This window comes from Tauraco erythrolophus, chromosome Z, assembly GCF_009769465.1.
Source record: "Tauraco erythrolophus isolate bTauEry1 chromosome Z, bTauEry1.pri, whole genome shotgun sequence".
Lineage (NCBI taxonomy): Eukaryota > Metazoa > Chordata > Aves > Musophagiformes > Musophagidae > Tauraco > Tauraco erythrolophus.
Window position 1 is genome coordinate 76,687,169 of NC_141496.1, and position 18,485 is coordinate 76,705,653.

General features: G+C 37.7%; 1 protein-coding gene across 8 annotated transcripts in view; it reads left to right on the forward strand.

Annotated features, from left to right (window-relative positions):
- CDC14B (cell division cycle 14B) overlaps nt 1-13,177 on the forward strand; it is a 46,323-nt gene extending 33,146 nt beyond the window's left edge. For 2 of the 8 annotated variants that reach the window (XM_086629459.1, XM_086629458.1), the window contains exons 12-14: nt 246-346; nt 8,695-8,811; nt 12,193-13,177. In XM_086629459.1, coding sequence (XP_086485585.1) covers nt 246-346; nt 8,695-8,811; nt 12,193-12,232 — 258 coding nt within the window. In that variant the 3' untranslated portion in view covers nt 12,233-13,177. Of the gene's footprint in view, nt 1-245; nt 347-2,866; nt 3,013-8,694; nt 8,812-12,192 lie in introns of those variants that run through there. The other 6 variants (XM_086629451.1, XM_086629452.1, XM_086629455.1 and 3 more) reach the window with 6 other exon arrangements.
- Nucleotides 13,178-18,485: the final 5,308 nt, after the last annotated feature.

Here is an 18,485-nt window from a genome sequence, read left to right on the forward strand (position 1 = left end):
AGATAACATTCTGGTGCATATAATGCATGACATCACTTAATGGTTTACAGATTTAAAAGCAGCAAACAGGAAACTGAGAAGGACAGAATTGTATTCATGCAAGTGAATTTATTTTGATCTCATGCTGGAAAACTTTTCTGTTGGGATAATTCTAACTTTAAGATTTAAGATAAAGTTAATTCTTAAATGTCTAAACGTCTGCATTTTAATCTTGATTTATCCCTTCCACACCTCCACTTATGCAGTACAGTGATGAAGATGAAACAAACTGTGTAACACAAGGTGATAAGCTTCGTGCTCTGAAAAGTAGAAGGCAGGCAAAAGCTCCAACTGCATCTCCGCTCGCGTAAGTCAGTTTCTGAATGTATAAATGCCAGAAATACTTTTATCCTCTTCTTTATACATACTTCCCTTTGCCCCAAAAGTTTGTTGCCAAGGCTGCTTTTACTCATATGAAACAAGCGTGAGATTCACCGTTTCTTTGAAGGCTTCGTAAGCACTAAGGAGGCAGGAGAACTTAGTTAAAGAACTGCATTACTCAATTTCTAGTTTTCTGCATTGTTTTTGATTCCAGTAGTCTGTGCTTTACAAGTTCTCATAGTATTTCTGAATGCTTTACTTTTAGTTTAATCGCAAACATTCCCGTGACTTTCCTGTGGTAGTACCAAAATGAAAGAATATGACTCCATGTGGAGGTGTTTGATTGGCTGAAATAAGGTACACGCTGTTCTTTGAAGTAAAGTCAGCTACCTAAGAGTTGAAAGAAGAACCTTTGGCTTCCTTTCATTTCCTCTTCCTTGGACAGGAACTTTCCCTAAATCCTGTGGACATTGGGATAATGACTGGTAGATCTGGAAGGCAGGGAGTAGCACTATTTCAGTAAATAAATTCAAAAGGAGTGCATTTCTGTCAGGGAACCTGGTTTGCTAGTCTCTTTATTTTAGGCAAATACTGAAACACCACCTGCAAAAGACAGTTTGTAGTCACCTTTGCATCCGTTGTAGCTTGTAGCAACTGTAGGTAGAAAAACTTTCTTTCTGCCCTTAAATAAACTGCAAGGGAACGCAAGACTTGCAAGATGTATCTAGATCTCATTTGATTGCTAGGAAAGGAATGGTGACCCCTGGCTGTCAAATTTTTGCCAATAACACAGCACCAAAGCACTTGGCTTTTGTTGTGCTGTCTGTCTGTGCAGGATACTTGCAGGATACTGCTGCTAGCTACTGGCCTTTTTTTTTTCTTCTTTTTTTTAAGACCAAACAGTGTCATCAGAGTTTTAGAAAAAGTGATAGGCGTTTAATAAGAATATGCTGAAGGTAAAGGGAATACATCTTTGGAAACCCTCATACATTGCTATGGATGAATTCTGCTTTTGTTTTAGATGATTCTCTTTTGTTCATGCTCACCATTTACACAGGCAATCATATAAGAAACAACAGATACAGAACAAAGCCTGCACCCAACTGGTGTTAAAAAAAACCCCAAACACATGACTTCAGTTACCTCAAATAGCACAGTAAGAAACAGCTGCCTTGTACATTAGTTTCATAGTGCCTTAGTTTCCACTTCATAATATCTTTTCAAAAAAGGTACTTCAAGTCATGTAATAAAGGTTGGTTGTAAAAGACCTCACTTACTGTATATTTCATAGAACAAATGTAGACTGTATGATAACCTATTCAGAGCTATTGTCTTAATACGCAGACAGTCTATCAGCTATTAAAATATTATTCCATTCATGAAGCGTTCTGCAGCATGACTGCTCTAGTTAAAACTAGTTAGCTTGTACTTCTGTAGAACTAGAATAATTGATCTACAGCTTATAGGTGGTTTTTATAGTGTGCACTGTGGGACAGGGAGTTGGAATTTCCCTCCTCCCGTTCCCTTGAGTTATTTGTATGGTTTGCAGCTTGTACTGAAATGGCGAAAAATGAACGTGTAACTTACATTCTTTGTTACTATTGTTAAACCAAAACATTGCTAGCAGTATTTAGCTGCCCTGCCTGAGTCAGAAGTCTTCCCTACTAGAAGAGGTGTCAGTCTTTTTCCCTTTTAGTTCACACTGTTAAAAATAATTAACCTTGCAGTGAAATTGATTAATTTTATCTAAGCAAAGAAAAAGAATCTTCTAAATCCAATATGTACTTTTATTTCACAGAAAAGAGGGGGGGGGGGAAGGAAATGAGCACCAGAAGCTGGGATGTTTACAGTCCTTGAGGGCTAGAGGCATTGCTTATGTTTAAGTTGCAAGGAATTTGTGTGTAACGCTTGTTAATGTTTATTGAAGCTGGTTGTATAAACTCTCTGTGCTCTGTTGAATGGAGACTTTGTATATGTTCTAATTAGCAATTAGCAATATTCTGCACCTTTGGCAAAGGAGTACGAATTAGCTTTTGCTGCTTTGGACACAGGAAGGTAATACACCCCATCATCTGGGTGTTGACATAAATTGTTGTTTCCTACGAACTGATCTGGCTCCGATCTAGTGTTCAGTAAAACATGTGATGGTGAAGTAGGACGTATGCCTACAGGCTGATCAAACCATGCCAGAGATGGCAGCAAGTGGTCAGAGATGCACTGCTCCAGCATGCGCTTGTTCTCAGAAGAGTGATACAGACCTTCTTTGGAATAGGTGACTCCAGTGAGGATTTCAGGAAGCTTGCTTTTATTCCAGCAACACCCGGATGATATATTTGGCAATTCATTGTTGCATGGTTTGTTACAGTCATAGAAAGTAAGGAAATGCTTGGCAAAGTTTATAGAGCGGTATGCTTTTGAAGAACTTGAAACAAGCTAAAATGCTCCGATAGCTTTTGCTTTTGAATTTTTTGTTCATCTTTTCCTCCCCCTCCAACCCCTTTTTTAGATGGCTCCTAGCTATGCTGGTGTCTACACTGTGTAGCATTGTCATCTGGTGGATTGTATGTGGCTCCCTTCTGCCCAGCCTGCTATTCTGTCTAGATGGTTTAAGAACATAGTAACCATCAGGACCCCCTGAGAGAGAGCCACTGTGTAAGTGTCCCATTCCATTTCTCTACAATAGCTCACGCTTTCTGTCTAGTATGTCTCATAAATGCATGTTTTCATGTCATGTTTCTTACTGGCTTTGTTGCAAGAGTAAATTTCACTGCTCTGGCTTTGTTGTATTTTTGTATATATTATTTGGAATAACAGAGTGATTCTTATGGCTGGCTTGCAATAGAAAAAAGTGCAGAGCTTTTATGATTAAGATAATTTATGATTTTGAAGCCTTTCTTCTCTGCATGCCCCTGCAAATAAACAAATCTATATAAGCAAAACTATATTTGTAAAAAGGAAGAAGTGCTGCTTTAAAATATGATCCTATCCTTTGCGTATTGCAAATGAAGATGTTAGCTCCAGTTTTACTTTGAAATTCATGAACTTGCAAAAGAGCTTAGTTTCCCAAAGGATGGTTTTACTTACGTGAAATGCCAGGAACTAGACTTTGTTAGAAATGTCAGTAGGTCTTTGTTTTCACTAAGAGATTATAGTATTATATTCCATAAGAGGCAGTAAAATGGGACTTCTTTTTTAACATAACAGAGGATGAGGTGGATTGCAGTATTAGGTCAAGGCTCGCTTGTTTACCTAGCCAATCTGATTTCATCTTCTTTTGTTGTCAGTGATTTTTTTTATAGAGCTTTATGACCAGTTAAATCCCTTCTTTTTGTTACTTGGATTCAGGAGCTGAGTAAAGCATTAAAAACATTTTAGTTCCTTGAGTACAGTTTTCATTCTTTCCTCACTCTGCTTTTGTCAGAGTGGCTGCAGTGATTGCTGTGCCTCGCTTCCACCTAAAAGGTGCAATGTTTTCATGAAATGACAACTTCCATCTTTTGGCCAAAAAAAACTTCAGCAGCATGCAGAACTGCCAGAAAGCGTAAACAGGAAGTTTTTGCTTGCCACCATATCTCCCTGGAGCTGCTCCACCACCACTCTCAAAGCTAGATGATTACTTTGGGTGAATGCTTGAAAATTTGGTGATCTCATAGAAAAAAGTAGGTCAGAAAAAGTGTTTCACACCAGAGTACTAAGTAAGAAGAGGCATTCTCTCCTGGCAGAACATTAAGGTTAAGAGTTTCTGTCCTTCTTACCTTTGGCCTTGCAAGTTTTTGTCGATGCTTTTAAAAAGCATGGGACTCCTTCTGCTAAAGTAAATGACCTAATAACTAAAGAATGAGAACCGGGGGGGAACTTGATGACAACTTAGTTATTCTATTAGCCATAGCTGAGGTCATCTTAATCTATTCTTTTGGAGGCAAAAAAAAAAAAAACAAAAAACAAAACAGTTTAGCTGTATTTTTTTTCATTGATACCTAACTTTGTCAAAGAACATAGTTAAATGAGAGACTTATTTTCAAAGTTTTACACTGAACGTAGCAGTATTTCTTGTCTCAGTGTTTTCTGGAAGTCAGAACTCAGATTTCTAAACACAGACTAAAAAGCTAAACACTGGTTAAAAAAATGAAACAATCTGTCCTTTGTTTTCCTGTACTGTAAAATCAATTTCACTCAACTTTCCTCCTTTCTGTCTCTTAGGGTTTCTGTGTTCTGTCTGAAAGCTCCCTTGCTAGAGGGAAAGAGAAAAGACTGTTTGATGTTGGTAAACATGTCACAATGCAAGCAAGCTTAAGCTTTTCTTAAAAGCTAGACTAACATTCTTTCCGTTACGCAGCTATTTAAGAGATCAAATTATCAATCAGGATCGTGAATCCATCTGGGCTAGCTTGACAGTCCTGTAGGCTAGAGTCCTGTAGACTGAAGAGGATCAGTCACTTGTTGCCTATCGATGACTTGAAACAGTGGTAGAGGTCTCAAGCTTGTTTTCCTAAAAATTACCAGGTGACGAAAGAATAAGCAATACTGCATTTCACCTCATAAACCAGGTAGCTTTGGCAAGAATAAAATGCCCGTCGCAGGTCAGAGAAGACGAGCTTTTGTGTAACCTCTCTTCCTCTCATCCCCTTCTGGGATACTGTAACCATTTTTCTTTTAAAAAAGTTTGTCATGTGGATTGATTCTCTCCAAGATGTATTACCTTGCTGGCATTTCGAGTTTTGTGGATTTTATCTTGGGTTGTGGGGTTTGGGCTTTTGTGTCCTGTACCTGTCCCCTCACTCTGGTCTCAGTTAAATGGTGAAAAAAAGTTGTGAACTGTTTAAAAGATGGTGCTACTGACCCAAACACTGTTCCATTTAAGCAGGTTTTGATTTGTTTAGAGGCCAATTATATTAGCTTGAATAAGAAAGTAGTGTGGTGTTTGGGGAGTATATTAGGTTCAGAACTACCAAGTGACGATTCCATTACAGGTTAACTGGAGATGAAAAATTCTTACCATATATGGATTACCTGTTTTAGTAGCATGGCTATTACAGCATCCTGTAGCCTGTGTTCAGGAGATGTTCTGCTTTTTATGTTTCTTAAAAAAATCATTTCATTGAGTTTGAAAACCTTTGTGTACATCAGATGCACTTTCTGCTGGTGTTTCTGGAAGTTGTTTGTTGTCATGAATAGCATGACATGCTGTTTTACGTGAACAGTTACAAAGCAGTAAGGTGGGTGTCCTGAGGCTCTTACCCTTCTCTAATATGGTTTGGGATTTTTTTTGTTGCCGAGATTTTGGGAGGATTTACTCTATTGTGGCCTCATCTCATGTCCATTATCAAACCTGTCTATCAAACCTGCTATCCAGTGAGGCTGCTAGTCTAATTGTGTTAAATCAAAATTCCATACATTAAAGACAATTTCTTCTCTTACCTTAAACATGTATGCATTCTGATAAAAGCCCTGATAGCACCGTGACTGCTCCTGACAGTTGTTGGGCCTGAAGGCAGCTGTGGGAGTTGAGTTGTATCACCATGTCAGACGATGCTGTAAATGGGTCCGTGTCTGTTTTCCTTGAGGTGCTATCAGCCTTGGCAGTCTAGAATTTTAGTCTGATTTAAACATGCCTGTTTGATCATTCAGCAAATGTTTTGTTCACGGGGATTTCAATTAATCTTTACTCTTGGGTAGCCATGTAACCGCTGAGATGCAAAAATGGCCTATGTACTGAAGAGCAGCTGATGTTAAAGGTTCTGCCGTGCTCACAGCTGGCTCTAAGCTGATCCCATAAGCCAGCTCCTTCTCTCCCTACCTTTTGGTAGACAGAGCAATATTAAGATGATTAAGTGTGGTTGGTTTGGTTTTAAGGTGCAATTATATATGGTGACTATTTTCATGAGTCACATTGCCATTTAGAACTTCTTTTCTTTCTTTGTTTTGAACAGATAAAACTAAATTCTGTGGGAAATAAGGACTTAACCTATGAGTTGTTGGAAAGATAAATATTTAAATGTTTCTGCAAGACAGTATCTTAACACTTCATAGTGTTTCAGTTCATATTAGATAAGTACGTGGGTTTAAGCGATGTATACTGACCTGTTTTCTGAACTTTGGGTGTCTGGAAAGAGTGGACACCTATAAGAGAAAGATTATAACTATTAGATATGTTCCAGTAACTTTTGCTTTCTTTTGTATGTACGTTGCATGCATTTTATACAGAGAGATGCATGTATATATTTGAGGAGAAAACATGATTTTTCCGTATTTCTGTCTGCATAAACACTAAAAAAACAGTGTGTGCCACAATTTAGTCATGCTTATATTTCAGTGACTAAATGTTATGGGGTTAAGCCAGCTTTGTACCTTTCCCTTCAGTCCTGGAAGTTGCTAGTGGCACAGATAAAAGGTACAGTGCAAGTCTTTTTTCACGCTGGTGTCATTTTTAAAGCTTAGTTGAAAGTGCTGTAGCCCAAATTTGTTCATGTTGTATGACAACTGTGGCACTGAAAAGAGAATTTTAAGTTTTAATATTAGAACTTGTTAGAACTGGTTTACAAGCACAATAGAAATTCTAAAATGAACTTCCAGATTTTGAAACTTTTCACCTTGGGCGTGCAAGGAAAACAGATTTTGGTGGAAGAATTTATGTTGTCTACAAAAGCATGATATGATGTTGAAGGTATCTGGGTTTTGTTTTCAGCCTCTTGAAAAACTGATTCCTCCAACTTTGAATGTGTTGTATTTATGGTAGAATTTGCTTTGCCTTTTGATAGTACCTGCCATTACAATTTTGTATCTTATCTTAAAGGACAGGAAGACTGATTGATTTGGACTTTTGCAAATCAAGTGACAAGATTTTGCAAGTCTGAAATATTAAGAGAGATTTGTTCAAGTAGAAATTTAAAATACTTGAACTTTGTGGTTCTGTAGTTTTCTGTTTACTAAACAATCTAGAAGTATGTGGTAAATAAGGCTGCTGATCAGTTTTACTGCCGTAAAGAATTTTTTTTAATGAAATTGTGTTATCTCTGATGCGTGTTCTAATTCTGGTATCAAACTCATATAAAATGGTAAAAGCATAAAGGTTTTCTTCAATTTCTGGTTTTGGTGAATATGTTACATGAGGATAAAAATACTCGTATTTTCTCCCATGTATGTCTGTCCACTTTTGCTCCAAAAGTTACGTTTTGTGTTCCTATCTAGGATTCCTTGAAAATAAGTTTCTTCAGGGTATTAATCAACCAGACTGCAGTTTTACAACTTAATGAAGGTTTTTATTTCCCATTTAATATAATCTACTGACACAGACAGACTCAGTGAAGCCACTGAAAATTAGAGTCTAATAACAGCAGGGGAAGAAAACAATAATAGCTGAGTTATTCTTAGCTCTGAATCTCTAAAATGATGCATAGTTTTATAGCTGGAAGCTTGCACAGATGAAATAAAAAAAAAAAAAAAAGACTAGGGAATAGACATGTAAAACGATGCACTAAATAGATATCTGTAGACACCGGTGACCAGTTGTCACTTTTTGTCTCTGTAGTATCATTATTTCACTCCAAGTATTTAGGAATACAGAAGATGTGGTCTCCCTACGAACCAGTTGGCTGGCGGCTAAAAATAGTTGTTTGAATTTCGCAATCTGAAGTTCTTTTGTTGTTGATGAAAGCAACACTAGGATTTATCTGCCTGCTTAGGAAATAGTCAATATATTGCTCTAGAGTCTTCCAGAGAAGTGGTTGAGCTTAATCAGCACATAAAGCAGAGTTTTGAGTAGGGTGTAGCAATTTCTTGTAAACACGAAGTGCAGTGTATACAGTGATTTTCCTAGTCTGCTGTATTTGATGGAATATCTCGTGGTTAATTATGGGAGATTTGGACTTTGATCTTCACAAATTGAATTACTTGGCGTTTTTTTTTAATTCCTTTCTGTATCAGTCTGGAACATAATGTGTGTCTTTGTTGCGTACTTCAGATTTTCTCTTTTTTTTTTTTGTTTTGTTGCAGTAATTTAAAATACAATTTCTTAGCTTTTTGTATTCCAAAAACCTAACAGGAAATTCAAAACCATTAATTTAATCCATTCTTTGAAAGCAAAAAAAAAAAACCACCAAAAAACAACAAAACAAACTGTTGTGCTCCTGATAAAACAACTTGCATTACCAGAATTATAACAAGGATGTTACAAAGAGAAGGATGTGTTTCAGGTAGAACAATGTGCTTTTCGGAACGATTTGTGAAAAGCCAGCTGAAACTTGTTAGCTGTGCTGGAACTGTAATATCCTCTTTTCCGTGTTTTCGTAGAAACTTTCAGGTTTTATAATCTTTCTTTTTTCCTGCTGTTTTCAGAGTAATTCTGCAGTCCAGTGTTCAGAAAAATAAAACCTCTGAACCTAGCATTTCTGACAGTACAGACATTACTAAAAGAACTACCAGGTCTGCTGCAAGAAAAAACAGTTTAAAAAGGTGAGAGTTACCCTCTTTACAGATACAGTAACTGTTCTCTAGGCAAATACCTTAGAGCTGGCACATCCATTCCTGACAGGAGCTTTTGCCACAGTTCAACAACTCCTCCTAGCAATGGGAAATGAGAAACAATTTTCTGGTTTATATCACGTACTGAGAATATCTGGAACCTTAAATCTTACATAATTTGTTTATGTTGCTCACTCTTTGAACTTTGAGAATTTTATAATGTAATTCCTAAAGTGAGTCAGAATTACTGAAGTTGAGGGATTTGGGTAACAAAAAAAGCCTTACTTTACCAGACCTCTGCCTGGAGTAAGAGGTTGAAAAGTTGTTCACGGTGTTAAGTCAATTATTAGTCAGTACATGAAGTCAAAACTAAGAGGAATTTGACGGGCAACTGAAATGCAGGAATAGTGGAGAGGAGAAGTGTGTAAAATCCATGTGTATACAGGTACTAGATTTTGTACTGAGTGTACAACTGATAATCTGAACTGAACCTGTTGGGTAAAGCTTAATGAAATTTTAAATTCGGGTGTGTTTATGCAAGACTGAAAGTGCCTTTTGGCCTAGAAGCATATTGCCACACTACTACTGTGTTTCTTTTTGTGTGCCTGCGTTCATGCCCCTCTACGGCAGCTCTCCAGGTTGTTATCAAAGGTGAGCTTTGGAGCGTAGCTTAAAACCATTTCCAAGCAATTTCCAGTGGTTACAATTGACCAGAATTTGTCTTATGCTGATAGTGAAAGACTTTTGAATGCGTCCGTCAGGTGCCAAAGAGACTTACTTTTCTTGGGAAGAGTAAAAGATGGCAAATAACATAAAAAGTAGATAGCTTGATTTATAAATATTGCTGAAAATTCCAAGTTCTTGTGCAGCTTTTTTCCCCACAGAGCTTTTTTTTCTCTTTCCTCAGCCTGTTACGTTGAAGGTAACAGAAGTTATGGCAAATTCACGCTATCAGGCAACAGAAGTAGTCATTAATTGTAGACTGCAGTAAATTCTAGTCAGAGAATTTTTAGCAGTGGCTATATACAAATAAGTTACGTTTTGATTTGTATAACAGTATGTTAAAAAATAATATCTTTTTCCTGAAATGCATGCTTTACTGAAAATCTGAAGTATTTCTTAGGGTTTTCCTGTTTGGTTGGTTGTTTTTTCCCTCCATTTTGCATTGTTTTCACCATGTCAGTTTTGGTCCAAACAGATTGGTGGGATTCTGTCTGCTGTTTTTATTCTTCATTCTTCTCCCAGTTTTAAGCTCCTTGCAGCCCTTGGTAGCTGTATACATGCACATGTGTAACTCAACAGAGATTTTCAGTTCCTAGAAAACACATCTCCAAGTTGGCGTTTGTGTTGTGTGAGGTGAGAATACGTATCCTTAGGAGGAAACAACGTCCTTAAAATAGAATTCATACATTTCAGTTATTTTGAAAGAAATCCTTTAGGTGTATTGCCAGATTTATCACTCTGAGGACCACAGATCAGGCTGGTCTCAAACTTCGTTAACTACTTTGCATTTTAATGGATTTTCTAAAACTTCGACTTTAAATATTTCATTTCATATACTGTTTCTTTAACTTCTGAGGTCAAAGAATTTCAGCCACTTTATGCTTGTATTCAATAATCAAATTTGTTCTAAATAGTTACATCACAGTTCTGGAGTTCTTAGTTGTCTTTTCAACTGAGAGGGCTAATTGGGTGCTGGTCCCTCTAAAGGATATTTCAGTATGACTGTACAATTTCCTGAATTTAGAACGCAGTACCTTGTTGTTAGTCTTGTGTCCTTATATTTTTCCTGTAGCATTTGGCAAAACCTGACTCATTTTTTTTGAAGCATCCCTTTGCTTTTTAATTTATTTTAATTTCTTGCATTCTGTGCAGTTTGCGTTACCTCATAGTGCTCAAATTGATTGAGCTATTCCAGATCGAGTGGATTGCAGGTTAGAGGAGAATAATTATTATTACAAAATTGAGATCATGCCCTAACCCAGCATCTGTCTTTGTGAAGACCTTGTTGCCCTCTCTGAACTTCTAACACTACTGTGTATCCTCATTCTTTCATTTTCTTGTGTGATATGTTCCAGTGGAAACACCTTGTAGTATTTTTACATTAATCTCATTTGTTGATGCTTTAGGTAATTTTAGTCAATTCTTACTGTAGGTGAATCACATTTGTGACCCATCCTAATGCAGTGTAATCCGCAGAGCTGAGTAATTCATTTGCCTTTTCATCCTTCAGACTGTTGGAAACACTGTCATAGAATACCCACAGAATGATTTTTCAGCCAAAACAGCCATTTACAACTAAACCACTCTATTCTGGCTTTGCAAAGAGAATTTAGGGAATTTCAGTCCTGTTCGTAACACTGACTGCATTTCCTTTGCGGAACATCTGTAGACATCAGCGGAAGACCAGTACTGGTGGACACAACACATTATGTCTTGTCATCGAAGTAACACTGCTGTTGAACTGCAAGAAATCACATTACTAGACCGTTATCCACAGTCTTTTTCTGTGGAAGCCCTTGTTTCTCCAATTAGGATGTCTTCCTTGTAAATTTGCCAATTACTGAGAAGTTCATGTTTGTATTTTAACGAGGTGCATTCATCAGATCCAAACCAACTGAATTGTAGTAAGACACAAATGAAACAGTCTTTTCTGTGTTATCACATGTAAGAGAATTAGGGTTACACACATATATAGTAAGTAGTTAGTTAGAAATGAAATCTTAAGTGGTGAAGGAATTTTGATAGAGGTGCTTAAGGGAATGCAGGTCAAGTTATTATAAAAAAATAATTGGAAACGGGGGGAAGTGTATGAAAACTGTATAGTATAGATTCCTTCACTTCTTTTAACCAGAGAGGTATATCACAAAAACAAACAGAGAGGAATACACTTTAACATAATCTCATATGCTTTTGCTTTGCTGGGAATTGTAAAGCAGCCTTCTGCACCCTTGTTCAAAGACTGAAAACTACCTGCAGCATTTCGGAGCTTGTCTATATGCAGTCTAAATCTAGCTTTAAAAAAAAATAACGTTTCTTTACTATTCTTTCTACTTTTCCTACAGTCTGATACCTCAGAGGGAGAGAAAGAAAAGGAATGCTTTACAGCAAATGCACTTAATGAAATTATAGTACTTGGAATCCTCTGTTGCTTTTCTGTATGGAATGGAACCTTCCTGCATATTGTCTGTGATCAGACCAGTCCGTGCTTTCTTTACAACCAATTTTGCCGTGTTCTTTAATGCAGTGACTTTTATCTTCTGTTTCTTTCTTAGAAGTATCGTTTGCTCATTTTACCTTGCCAGAAATGTTTGCTTGAAATAAATATCCAGTACACACTTAACTTTTTTCCTCAAATATGTTTTATTTCAGCAGCCAGTCCGTCCCAAGGACTAGAACAGTATTGCGTTAAATTTCAAATAAGCAACCAGTGTTGAAGAGGATATTCAGGAACGAAGGGGATATTACTAGTCGGGACTTGATGCAATTCAAGGAAGATTACTTCAGCTCCATTTTTCAGCGAAAGCGAAACAGAAGAATCTCTTCCATACTTGTATAATAAAATGAACTGTCAACATGCTTGGTAGACACTTTCCTAATGTGCTAACCCTTCCTCAGACAAAACCAACAAAGTCTGTGTACATTTAGACTCAGGTGTAAATACTTAAGCTCTCTATTATAAAGAGGGCTTGCTAGTATGTATGATGCATGTGTATAAATTGTGATGGCAATCACTTAGCTGCTGACCACCAGAAATGAAAAGATGGTGGGAGCTTTTAAATATATAAATCTGTGTTGTCCATTCAGACTGGGCTCAAGTCTCCACTTGAGACTGAAAATCAACCACAAAAGCTTTTTTCTTATAGCATTGGTACTCTCCTGTGTTAATTTGCTATTCTTTCTTATTTTGTATGAAATTTTTTATGAAGCCACAGTAATGAGTACACAAAGCAACTATTGTCCACCAAAGAGTGCTTTATTTTCAAAGGTTGTGTGGTTTGTTTATTTTGAAAAAACTAACTATAAGCAATTAACTTGGTTTTAATAGTAACAGATTTTTAGTTGTTCACAACCAATGACTCTTTTAACTAGTTGTAATTGCTTTAAATCTGGTATGATTTTAAGGGGAGGAAAAACATCTTACCATTTAAAGCAGTGCTGTCATATTGAAATGTCATTACTGTTTCTTTTCCTATCTTAAAGTCTTTTAGGTGAAACTTTAGACTACCGTATCTAAAAGATAAGAATTTTACCTGGGTTTTATTGCTATACTTGGTAGCATGTGGATGTCACTGTTTCTTAGCTTTGAGACACTTAATGAGTGCAGCACACAAAAAGGAAAAAGCTTGCTGTACAACTGAGATTAGTGGAACTCAGGGGCAGGTACAGTTTTTAACAGTTTAATTAACAGTTCAAAAACTATAGCTTACCTCTGTTAAGTAGCAGTGTAATTTTTAAAGGAATCTGTCTGAGACTGAAATTTTCTTCCACTGCAAGACCGTCTTCAAAGATGGGCAGTGTTTTTTCCCTGCCACTTTTCCCATTATGAAATCTCAAAGCTGGCTTTGCAGTGATGCACCCCTTGCCTGCCAACTGTTGTTTATAGCTGCATATCCCTCAGAGGAGGACTGTTACCACATAGCCTTAAACATGATACAGTTATCTGTTGATTTTGTGACTCTTACAGTAGAAAGTAGAAGAAATGGAGAGATCTGAAATGTTAGCAATGGAATAACTTAAGTTTTTAAAGATGCAGATTACCTCTGCAAGGGGGAGAATTTTCTTTTTATGCATGTAAATGCGGAGGTTCAGTGACTAGTTTCATCTACATCCTTTTAAACTAAAATTAAGCTTTCTGTTAGGCTGGTGATTTTTGAATGCCAATATGAATAACCACACATTGGCTTGAAAACGTTTTGTGCAAGAGCATCAGGAGTTGTAGGGAAAGCAGGATATGAAGTGAAAGTAAGCTTACAGGTAGCATCCGTGAGTTTGGATAGTCAAAATTTGCAAATATGAATATAAAGAAAACAGAACAGGCTTTTATGGTGCAAAAGAAAGGACCATTGAGGCTCAGACCCCTTATATTTTTTGTTTTCCTCTTAATCTTCACCCTCGCCACCATCTTCTTCTAGGTGAAAAGCACCTAAAAGAGAGGGACAGAACTCACCCTGATACAGTGATTAAAATTTCTTGTCTTTTTTTTTTTTTAAGCCACTTGCCCAAAAGCTGAAGTACAGGTAACCACAATAGTAGGTATATTGTGCAAATATAAATCTGTGTTTATTTTCGAAGAAAATTCTTATCTTGCAAGGAAGAAGGGATGAAACTAGTGGAGGGAGAGGGTGAGAGTCAGAACAAGAAAGATTTAGTAATATTTAAACGTGTTTGACTTTGCCCTTCGCTCAGCTGAGCTTCCTCTTTTAGCATCTTTGTTTTTAACCTAAAAATAATCAGTCTATTTCACACCTCTTCCAAATTTCAAATTTGAATTTGCCTTTTTTAACATATCAAGCAGAGCCATTAGCACTTTCCAGTTCATCAGAAGTAAATTTGCCTAAAACAAGTGCTCAAACACACACAATAGCAACTGTAGCTAAACCAAAACTGCATGTAGGGCATGAATGTGTTTCAGGATAGCCCTTCTACCACCCAGTATCTTAGTGAGAAACACATAAATGTCAAAGGGATTTTACATTTGAACTCTCCAAACTGCCTTATGTGGAAAACTAACTCATTACCTCATTGTGTCCCATCTAATTGTATTGTTTAGTTTGTTCTTCTGAATTTTTAGTACTTTGTCTAGCATTTTTGTTATACCATACCAAAGCTGTCTTAACTGCAAGAATGAAGAGTGGGCATGGGTGAGGGTTGGTTTCTAAATCTTTTTTAAATTGTGAAGTATTATGTGCCAAAATGGAATGTGTGGTGGCAGCTGCATCACCATTGTACCACAGAGCAGCTGAAGGAAGTTATTTCTGCTGTCATCAATTAGGAGTTTTTCCTTAGAAATTCTTTCCCCTCTTTCAAGTACAGGACAGATGGATTCTCCCTTGATCTCTTACTCAAAAGTATGCAACATGCTCAAAAGCTGTAATATCTTGGGTCAAATTGCTAGCTTCCTTTACAGCATCAGTAACTTAACTCAGATGTTAACTCAGACTTTGTCTTTTTGCCCCAGTATGACAACAGAGAAAGTGCTGCTGATTTAAAATAAAAAGGTAAGATTTGTAGACTCATGCATTAAAATGGAAAAAAAAAGGAAAATGTGATGTTCGCCAGTTTGTTGCACTGCAATTTTTATATTAATGGTTTGCAGACTGTTTGTCGTGCATAAACTCGTGTACAGACTATCAAGATATAAAATTTCTGGACTAATCAGTGCTATTCATCCTGATTATTTTTAAATTGTATACTTCTAATCATATTTTTTTAACTTGGATTGACAGAATGGGAGTTTATTTTGCTGAAGGTATTTTTAAGATAAAGCTTCATATTATCTTGTAATATTAAGTAGTTCAATATGCATTTGTGTCTCATTTGAAAATACTGCATATTGTATTGATTTTATACAAAATATTGAATAGTGAGAATTGTAAACATGAATTGTGTAAAATTAAAAATAATAATCAGAAGTTTGTTTTCTCACTCTTATTTCCAGCATTCTAAAAAAAATCAGCACAAAACCATCATATTTGTACCACCTGTAACACAAACTCATGTGCTCTGAAAAATAATGCAAGAATCTCAGCTGCCTGAAAACCTTTAATTAAAAGACAGATCCTTAAAACATACTTTTCTAATTTCAAAAATAGAGAACTTCTGGCTCTGCATTTCAGGGGACTCACTTTGGAAAACAATAGTAATTGTATTTGAATCATTGGGATACTGTTATCCAGTAAAAAACACAGATGGGTTTATAGTTAATTTGTTTCCTTCCTCTGTGATCTTGTAGTACTCATTTTTTTTTGGAAACAGGCGTTATATTAAATACTATGTACTTTGATACTTACCATGAAACTGAAGTTTTCTCAAAAGTGAAAACTTAAATTTTCAGCAACACTTCTTTCTGCATAAGAGTTGATGGTAGTTTAGTTTAGTCTTAAAAAAAAAAAAAATCCAAACACAACAGCAAAAAATACTGACCACCTCAAATACTTCCTACCACCCTTACCTTACCTACCCCCAAGCAAAGCCTGTTTGACAAGCAAGTAAACTTTCACTTGCTCCAAACAGTACAGTTTTATGGTTCAAAAATTGGTGTTCTTCTGTTGTAAGGTGATCCTTTCTAATCTTAAATGAATGTTTAAACCAACTTTTCCTGACAAACTAGTTGCCTGCAGAAGAGTGAGTGATGGGTTCTGCCTGGGAAAACATCGGTTTACACGTGACACATCCAGAGGGAAACACAGTTAAGCTCTATCGTTATCAGTCATTTCAGGAATACTGGCCCTGGGCAGGAGAGGGCAGAGGACTGAAAAAAAATCCTACAGAGGACAATTGAACAGTGGCCCAGGTCAAATCCATTGACAAGTCAGTCAGTGCACTGCAAGAATCATCTGTTTACAGTGTTTCTGAATAACTTCGATTTGGCCCTGTTTAGCTTCCTTTGTATTACAGTTACACCGCCCAGGTATTTAGATAGAAATACCCTGTAGCAAAATGGATGTGCTGTGTAGAAATACTCAAGGCAGGTTTTAAAATGCATGCTTCAAGCCTAACTCACTGACAGTTTGTTGAGGAAGAGGTGTTTGCTTTTTCTTGCATTTGTGTTTTGGGCTTAGTTTCACATGGGTGCGACTGACCAGGCAGCCCCTAAAATACAATAAGGCTGAGAGGAGATGAGCAAGGCTGATGTGCTTGTGAAGCTCAGGGAATGATGCAGGGTGTGATGGACCCCAGCTGTTGCAAAGGGTTATGACTTTATCTCAACATATCACAGAGACTGGAGGACAGCCTGTGTTCGATAAACAGCTGCCAACAGTTGAGTGGATCAACTGGTGGTATGAATGGTTCTCCCATTCATAGAGTTCTTTAGAGTTCTTTAGAAGAAGAGTTCTTTAGAGGGCACAAGTATCTCCATGAGGTGGCCAGACCAGCAAGGGGAGAGTGAATACACAGAGAGAGGTGGGGGGGAAGATGTTTGTAAGATCTGGCTTTGTTTCTCATTACCCGCTCTGAATCAACTAGTAACAAATTAAACTGATTTGTCCCCAAGCTGAATCTGTTTTGCCTGGGACCACGGTTGGTGGCTGATCCCTCCCTGTTCTTATCTCAACCCTCAGGCCTTTTGTTCTCTCTTTTCCTCTCTGTCCCACTGAAGGGGAGGAGTGAGTGAGCAGCTGCATGGCACCTTAGCTGCTGTTTATCTGGGCTAAACCACAACACCCTCCTATTACTTCTCAGCAACTGGGGACACCCTGCATGGTGACAGTGAGGATACCATAGGCACCAGTAATGGGAATCACACTGGTATTGGGATTGAACTGTGTATTGCAATTGCTGTTATTTTGCAAAGTGTAACCTACGTTTGTGTTCAAACGGTTCAATATACTTTATATTACTCTAAATTAGAAATGCCATGTGACATCAACCATCCTCAAGCAAGTAAATTTGGTATTAAGCATGAAACCCCCCCCATCCACAGGATATCTCCAAGAACCTGGTCCGAGTGTTGGGCTGTGACAAGGGGAACTAGGGGGAGGGCATCCAGAAAGTCTGTCCTTCAAACAGTTCCACTCCTGCTATGTGTCCTCCCTATCATACTCTGTCCCAGGCTGCAGGGCTGCTATAGAACCTGTGGCAAAACCAAACAGCTCAAGCAGCAGCTGCTGTTCTCATCCCTCAGCCCAGCGTGCAGTGGCCCTGCAGAACAGCAGCAGATACAAAGCACTTTGGTGGCACTAGCACCTCCGACTCCCAGCTCTTCCGAATACACCAGCTGCTGCAGACCAGTTATGCCACAAACAATTAAATTTGGTAAATCCCGAACTCCCTGTGCCCTGACAGGACAGAGGGAGCAGACAGGAGAGCACCCTTGGCAGCAGCTATTATTAATGCAAGAAAATCCAAAGTGATAGCAGCTGACAGCAGGAAGGTAGACACTGCACAAATGCTGAAGCAGACCAATTCTTGCCATTGTGATCTTGCTTTTACCTTCATCAGTGCTTTGATGCCATTCTCTTAAGATGGCAGAGTGGTCCCTTGGTCTTCTATTCAGTGGAAGGGCTCAGCCTCCTCATTACCTCTCCTTCAAACAGCTTCTGTCTAGACTCACTTGCATTTCTTCCCAAGTTTGAGTTCTGCCATTACCAGATTAATCTTTCACTGTTTATCCCAAAATGTCATGCTCCTAGGTACTTTAGTCATACTTGGTACTCACAACAGGTGACATCTGTCCTGGTTTCATGCTTCTAAGTCGCTTTTTACCCATCTTTTCCACACCAGCACCATCTCATAAAAATAAGTGAGCTATTATTTACTGTTGGTTTGTTGAGTTTTCTTCCCTCTTCTTTGAAGGGTTCCTTCCCTTTCTCCCACTGATCAGACCTTTTCCAGCCTGTGGTCCTCTTTTGCTTCGGTGGAAGCTTCATTGAAAAGGTTACTAGGTTTTACTCCTCCCACAATAGCTTCCAAGGTCCAGAGCCCTTGCTAGAGCCAGGAAA